Source organism: Netta rufina (assembly GCF_964035555.1).
Source record: "Netta rufina genome assembly, chromosome: 3".
Classification (NCBI taxonomy): domain Eukaryota; kingdom Metazoa; phylum Chordata; class Aves; order Anseriformes; family Anatidae; genus Netta; species Netta rufina.
Window position 1 is genome coordinate 24282002 of NC_140125.1, and position 7937 is coordinate 24289938.

A 7937-nucleotide genomic window follows, 5' to 3' on the forward strand; every position below is an offset into this window, starting at 1 on the left:
TTAGAGCCAGTGTCACACTTCACACTCTATTCTGGACACTCTCCAACAACAAGTTAATGTCTTTCACTGGGGAAGGTGAATAAAACCAATGAGAGTATCCTTAACTAAAGAGCCATAAAATTCTAATAGAGCAGTAATGTTCCCGGTGAGCCTTAAGGGAATCTGAGCAATAGCTATGAGGTTGAGGCTCAATGCATGACATTAATTCATCAAACATAGTCATTCTCCATTTTTGTACAGGATACCTTTGTGATTCCTGCCGAGCAGAGCAGTACAAAGTCTGCACAAGCCCTTTCTTGGCAATTCCCCAGGCTTTGTCATTTAAGAGGAGGTGATTCCACAGCAGTGGTGATTGAAGTCCTATGATCTATTTGAAGTCATTTTTTTCATTGGATAGGACAGACTGTACCAGCTGGGACAACTGCATTTGTTCTGAGTGTCTCAGGCTTGGGGTGGTTTCACAGTGAGTAAAAAATGAAGTTATTTCAGATTTCTTGAAAATTTCACACTGGAATTATTCATATGCCTATCCACCATTCCACAATCAGGAACGGTTCAGTAGCATGTTCTCCAAAAATCTCTTTACTTCCTTTTGCCAATCCGTTGCACTAGAATTTGCAAGGAGCAGATGGAGGCTGTGCTACTCATGTTTCTAAGATGCCTCTGTGGTATAAGGATGTTTTCCCAGCTGCTCCTAACAGTTTTACTTTCTTTATGCTTCCAAAATGGTATATATATCTATCATATGGAGGTATGGGACAGACAATGAAATTTCATCCGAAGGTTTCATTACCTTTATGTAAAAAGTCAGAAGACTGAAGTAAATGTGAGTTTGATCTAGCCACCTTCCACCAGTGCCATAAGCAGTAGAGAGAAGCATTTCAAACAAAAAAAAGCAAAGACTTTGTTAAAACCATCTTGGCTTTAGTTCCTGCATACATAGGTTAGCTGAAATAAGTTTTAAGTACCTGAAGTGATAGGAGTGTCTGGTAAGTACACAATAAGGTCCTTACTGGAGAGGGCTCTCAGTTAACACTTGACCTAAAAAAGTTTTGTGACAGTCATTCAAATATAATTTCTTAAACATGCTTTTAAAATTCCCATCTCTTACACTGCATACAGATCCATCACCTAGACCTGCATGTGATCTTCATTGTACAGATTGATTCCTGCTTTGGCTGTCAGTAGCTTGGTAAGCTTTTATTGAATATATATATATATAACCTCTGACTGAAGAGAATGTCTTCAAATATTTGCACTGGCTGGGGAAAATAGAAAAAGTTGGATGCTTTCAGAGACCTGTAAGAAATGCACGGAGTGGTGGCTTTCGTTACAGCCCACGGGGTCTCTGGGAAGCCGGGGCTGCCAGTTCTTTATCTGACTGTGCAGCAGCATTTCGTCCCTAATAATGTCAGCAGCTGCAGAGGACCGGAGGCAGGAGGAGTTTAGGACAGCCTTAGCTGTTACCCAAGCCAACAGCGACACCCAGGGCTTCAAGAGCACAGTCCCGTCCCTTTTCTTAATCCTCCTGCCCCATGCAAACAGGAAATTTTCCCAAAGTTTAGCCCTTTTCTGTTCCTGAATGACTACACCTATTGAGAAAAAAGTAATATTTTGCTGTAGCAGTTGTATCAATAGAAATCATGCATATTATTACATTGAGAGTAAATTATATGAGTCACAGGCACTTCGTTAGTTGAAGAGCTGCGTTCTCATGAAGCATATTGTTCTTTATTGCTTCTGTGAAGATAGTTAAGACGGTACTATTTGTTTGCAGCTAAGGTCAAGACAGCCAGTTTATAAACCAGTCCATTCCTGCTTCTTCGCTACAGTGAAAAATTCACCCAACCCATACTGAACTTGTTTTGGTAAGCCTTTATTGAACACATGTATAAAATCAGACGAACAATACCTTCAAAGACTGTGTCACAATCAAAAAAACTGGGTACAGGTTTTATAACAGTGCACAATTGTCATTGTTTTGGCTTGGATAGAGTTAATTTTCTTTGAAGAGGCTTGTATGATGCTGTGCTTTCGATTTTCAATGAGAATAGTGGTGATAACACACTGATGTTTTTAGTTGTTGCAGAGCAGTGCTTGCACAGAGCCGAGAACTTTTCTACTTCTCCTGCTGCCCTGCCAGTGAGGAGGCTGCGGGTGCACAAGGAGACAGGAGGGCATGCAGCCAGGACAGCTGGCCCAAACTGGCCAAAGACATATCCCATTCAATATGATCATAGAATCACAGAATGGCTCGGGCAGGAAGGGACCTCAAAGATTATCCAGTTCCAACCCCTCCTGCCATGTGCAGGGACACCTCCCACTAGACCAGGTTGACCAAAGCCCCATCCAGCCTGGCCTCGAGCACCTCCAGGGATGGGGCATCCACAGCTCCTCTGGGCAACCTGTGCCAGGGCCTCACCACCCTCTGAGTATAGAATTTCTTCCTAATATCTAATCTAAATCTCTCCTCTTTTAGTTTAGAATAATTCTCCCTTGTCCTCTCATTATCTGTTTGAGCTAAGAATCACTCTCCATCTTTTTTATAAGCCCCCTTTAAGTACTGAAAGGTTACAATGAAGTCACCCCAGAGCCTTCTCTTCTGTAGGCTGAACACCCCCAGCTCTCTCAGCCTTTCTTCATAGGAGAGGTGCTCCAGCCCTCTGACCATCTTTGTGGCCCTTCTCTGGATCCTCCTCTAACAGCCCCGCATCCTTTTTGCATTGCAGGCCCCAGACCTGGATGCAGCACTCCAGGTGGGGCCTCGCAAGGGCAGAGCAGAGGGGCACAATCACCTCCCTCAACCTTCTGGCCACTCCTCTGTTGATGCAGCCCAGGATACAGCTGGCATGAATCCCTGGGCTGCAAGCGCACACTGCTGGCTCATGTCAAGCTTTTCATCCACCAGAACCCCCAAGTCCTTCTCTGCAGGGCTGCTCTCAGTGACTTCTTCTCCCAGTCTGTGCTCATGCCTGGGATTGCCCCAACCCAGGTGCGGCACCTTTGCACTTAGACTTGTTTAACTTGGTTCACATGGGCCCAAACCTCAAGCTTGTCCAGGTCTCTTTGGATCACATCCCTTCCTTCTTTGGTATCAGTTGCACCACTCAGCTTGGTGTCATCTACAAATTTGCTGCACCGTCTATTGAACAGTACCAGTCCCCAGACAGACCCCTGAGGGACATCACTTGTCACCAACCTCCACCTGGACACAGAGCCATTGACCAACACTTCTGGGTGTGACCCTCAAGCCAACTCCTTGTCCACTGAATGGTCCACTCATCAAATCCTTCTCTCTCCAATTTGGAGACCAGGATGTCAGGTGGGACTGTGCCAAAGGCTTTAGAGAAGTCCTGGTAGATGACATCAGTCGGTCTTCCCTTGACAACTGATGCAGTCACTCCGTTGTAGAAAGCCACCAGATTGGTCAGGCACGATTTGCCCTTGGTGAAGCCATGCTGGCTGTCTCGGATCACCTCTTTGTCTTGCATGTGCCTTGACACTGCTTCCAGGAGGATCTGTGCCATGATCTTGCCAGGCACAGAGGTGAGGCTCACCATATTATGTTCAGCAACAAAAGCTGGGGTAAAGGAGTAAGAACGGGACATTTGGAGTGATGGCATTTGTTTTCCCCAGAAACTGTCAGGCGTGATGAGCCCACTTCCTGGAAGTGGCTGAACACCTGCCTACTGATAGGAAGTAGCAAATGAATTCTTGTTTTGTTTTATTTTGCTTGTGTATGTGGCTTTTGCTTTTTCAGGGGGCTTTGTTTCAACCCATGAGTCTCACACTTGTACCTTTCCAATTCTCATCCCCAACCCACCTGGGGAGAGTTAGCGAGTGGCTGTGGGGAACTTCAGCTGCTTGCTGAGGTTACACCACATTAGTGACAGCTCAGGCTTTTATTAAAATGACCCTGAGCAACCTCCTGAAGATACACACCTGAGCAAAACAGTGATAAAATATTGAGAGGGTCAATAGACAATTATGATTCCAGAAAAAATATTTCAATAGAACCAGAAAAAAAAAAAAAAAAAAAGAAAACAAAACCAAAAACTTAGAGTTGATCAGGACACAGGATGTACAGAGAAAAACCCAAATGACACACAAAAGTTACCTTCATTTTCCACCCACAGAATGTGAAAACTGCCTAGCGGATACTGTACTATTGGCCATATCACTGGTGTACAGCCCCTGTGGCTGCTGAGGTAGTTTCTTGTTTGTTTTTCGAGATGGTTTGTTAGGTTTTCCAGGCTTGCTTCAGGTCTGTAGGTGATGCTCATTTCTCTCTGTAGGGCTGGAGGCAGCTCAACTGAGAAAGTGCCAGACTGAAACAGCAGCAAATGAAGTAGCCCAATGACTGTAGTTTTACCACCAAACAGAAGTTGTGGAGGGGAAGGGGATGAATGAAATTCATAAGTTGTACATTGCAGTTGAGAAGCTGTGGATAATTTAATAGAGAACAAATAAATAAGATCCGTGCAACACCAATTTAAAGCATAAAGGTGTAAAACACTAATGCTACTTTGAAATAGGGCATGAAAACTTACTGAGTTGAGAAAGCACAGGAGCAAGTAATCAATAAACCAATGATCACATTAGGCTATACATGAAAACATATGCGGGTCATGTACAGTATAATGGACTCTATTTTAGGGGGAAAAAAAAAAATGGGCTTCCTCCTCTCACTGAAACAGAGACCTGTAAGTATGTAGCAGTCTGTAAATAGTATTAAGTTGTTTGAAACTAAGCATCCAAAATGTGAGAAATGTGAGGCATTTGTGATTCATTAATTTGTCTGAAAATGGGTGCCATAGTCCATAAAATAATTGCACTTCCTTGTATTTGCTGGTTGCTTTCAATTTGTTTCTACATTTAGTAGGATTAAAACTGAAACAGTTTTGTTTCTACCTGCTTCTTCATGGAAGAACGAAGCAAAGCTTCTGTTTCTTCCTGCCCTGGCACAGCTAGAAAGAGGACATCTGGAAAGCCACAACCCATACACTGTCAATGTGAGAGTGTCGCTACAGTCTGCAGCTCTATACCATCGACATTCCTTTGCACTTTTTTTTCCTTCAGAATTTGGTAAGAAAGGTTATTTAAAAACCATTCTATATCTTGATAATCTTCAGGCCATCGCAGATATTGACTCCTTTGTAAATAGATTCGAATTGGTTTGTGCTTCATCAGTTGATACTGAGAAAGTGACCCAACTACTACCATAATGAGGACATCTTTCAGATCACTAAAGTACCTGCTCTGGGCAAAATTAAAGGCTTCCACACACCACCCATCTTTGAGAAACTGTCTGGTCACAATGCAAATTGTTTTTCTGCTGTTCCAAATGGCATCACGAATATTGTTGATATGTTCTTCCCCAGGCATGAAATCTCGTTCCTCAAAGCACAAGGTAAATCTGTTTTTATCAAAATACTGTGAATCCAGGTGCTTTAGCAAAGAATTCTGGACCCATTCAAAATCATTTTTGCTGTAGCACAAATATGCATCATACTTGTATTCACTTGTACCTGCTGCTGGTGGATGGCTGTCTATCAATTGTTTTGTGATAGTTTTATACCAGACAAAACAAATCCCCCGACAGCGAGTAAAAATGATGACTGCCATTAAAAACATTAGAAGGGTGGTGAACGTGAAGATGAATACCGAGAATCTGAGTGTCTGCTGGAGTTCATCTTCATCACAATCATGTGTCAGAAATGATAGTGGTTCCCCTGCCAACACAGGTGGGTACACACAGTACCTGTCAAACTGTGAGCCAGCTAGAGTTACATTGGTTTCATTTAGCCACACTAGTAGGCTCTTTAAAGTACAATCACAGACATAGCTGTTATGTGTTATATCCAGAGTACTCAAAGACATAAAGACTTCAGGCTCAGGGGAAAAAAGCTGGTTTCCAGACAAGTTTAGGTGTCTTAGGCTTTTTGGAAAAATCCCAGGAGAGAGATGAGACAAGAGGTTGGAAGCCAGATCAAGTCCTTCTAGAGATATTAGGCCACTAAAAATTCCCTGTGGAAGAGCATTAAGGTAGTTGTTGTTAAGAAGTAGAACCTGAAGTTTGGACAGTGGCCTGAACACATCCAGACATGAACCTCTCTCCCACACAAGCTGTAACATGTTTTCTCCTAGATCCATAAAAATTAACTGATTGTTTTCTGTAACAGTAACGCTTTTCTCACAATAAGAGAAGCGATTCTGTTTTAAGAAGATATACTGCACACCTGGAACTTGGAAAATAACATACAGGTCACCCAGATCTGCCAACCAATTTCTCTCTAATTCAAGATACGTGGCAGCTATTGCTGTGTTAGATATAGACATTAACTTATTTTCACCTAAAGAGGCATACATCAGACGTGGAAAGGAAGGGAGTTTTTTAATGGCATTGTCTCTCAGATTGATTATTTTCAGATTTACTAATTTACTGAATGATTTTTGACCAATCATGCCAATATGGTTTTGCTGCAAATCAATGTACATTACACTATGTAACCCCTCAAAAGTATAATCATACAGCTCACCTAAAAGATTACTTGAGAGATTGAGAGTTATTAGTTTTCCCAAGCCAAAAAATGCTTGCCTTTGGATCTGATTCACCTTGTTTCTGAAAAGGTTTAGTGATTCCAGATTACCAAGGCTTTTAAAGATTAATGAATTGAGAGAGAAAATGTAACCATTGGAAATATCAAGCACACGAAGATCACTTTTTGCTAGCCCTGTAAATGTACCATTATCTGGATTTTTTAAGTTATTGTATCCAAATCCTGAGCCCATTGTATGAAAGCTAAAACTTAAAGTATTGATTGGAGTCCCTTTAATGGCTGTACAGAAATGCTGGACTTTCTCTGTGCTCCAGCCATTCTCACTAACGTCAAGTAAGTTAAAGGTAATATTTCTGAAAGGATTTGGGCATTTGGCCCAGACGGTTTCATTAATCTTATACAAATAAGTATTACTGAGGCTAAAAAATGAAAAGTGTTTTCCTTGGAAGCTGGTAAGATTGCTTTCACACAGTTTGGATATGTCATTGAATTTCAGGTTCACACTTTTCAAGACTGTTAGATTATAAAACAAGGAATGAGGCTGAAGTTTTGTTATTTGGTTTCCTGAAAGATCCAATTTTTCTAACGAGATCAAATCTTGAAAGTAGCGCTCCTCAAGGATGGAAGCTCCAAGGTTGTTGCGAAACAGCCGGAGTTCAGTCAAACTTGTCAAGCCCACAAAAGCATCAAGATCCAGCTGAAGAATCTCATTTTGTCCTAAGTCTAAAACACGGAGGTTTGGCAGATTCCTGAAAGCTTCTTTTCCTATGATAACAGGTGAGACATATTGTGTTCCAATTTCCAAGTACAACAAATGCTCCAGCAGTGGAAATGAAGATGAATTCACTTCTCTGATATAGTTGAAACTTAGCAAAAGCTTCACGGTGTTCTTTGGCACAGGTGGAATAGCTGTGAGGTTGCACGAATAACACATGGCAACTAGGGCTTCTGAATAACACCTTCTAGATACAAATGTATCTCTAGCTAGTGATATTCCAAAAACAAGTACTAGCTGTTGATGTAACATCATGAATCTGTATGAAAGAAGTGAAAACAGTAAGCATTAATTCTGCTACTATCTGCAATAAGTGGTATAGCAGGTTTTTAATAGTTGTAGAATAGAAGACTAATGTCATGCTAAAAATTACTAGTGATTTGGATTTATCCTTTCTTTGAAGTCTAATAAGCATCATCTGATAGTCTCAGAAAATGGATCCTAAAGAGACACGAGCACCTCTGATATGAAAAGTAATTCTCCTGATCTACATCTTAAGGTCAGCACCAAAACCCCAATAGTTAAGTAACAATGTCTTAGTCTAGCAATTTAATTTGCATCATGAAAGTGACAACACTGGTATATTAGCTTAATTCCTTAAT

The 7937-nt window shown here is 41.5% G+C and overlaps 1 protein-coding gene across 1 annotated transcript; it reads right to left on the reverse strand.

The window, feature by feature from the left end:
• Positions 1-5007: 5007 nt before the first annotated feature.
• TLR5 (toll like receptor 5) lies at positions 5008-7590 on the reverse strand (the record flags this gene model as incomplete). The annotated part of the gene is made up of 1 exon (XM_084284148.1): positions 5008-7590. The coding sequence occupies one exon, from the start codon at positions 7588-7590 to the stop codon at positions 5008-5010; it is 2583 nt and encodes an 860-aa protein (XP_084140274.1).
• Between the last annotated feature and the right edge of the window lie 347 nt (positions 7591-7937).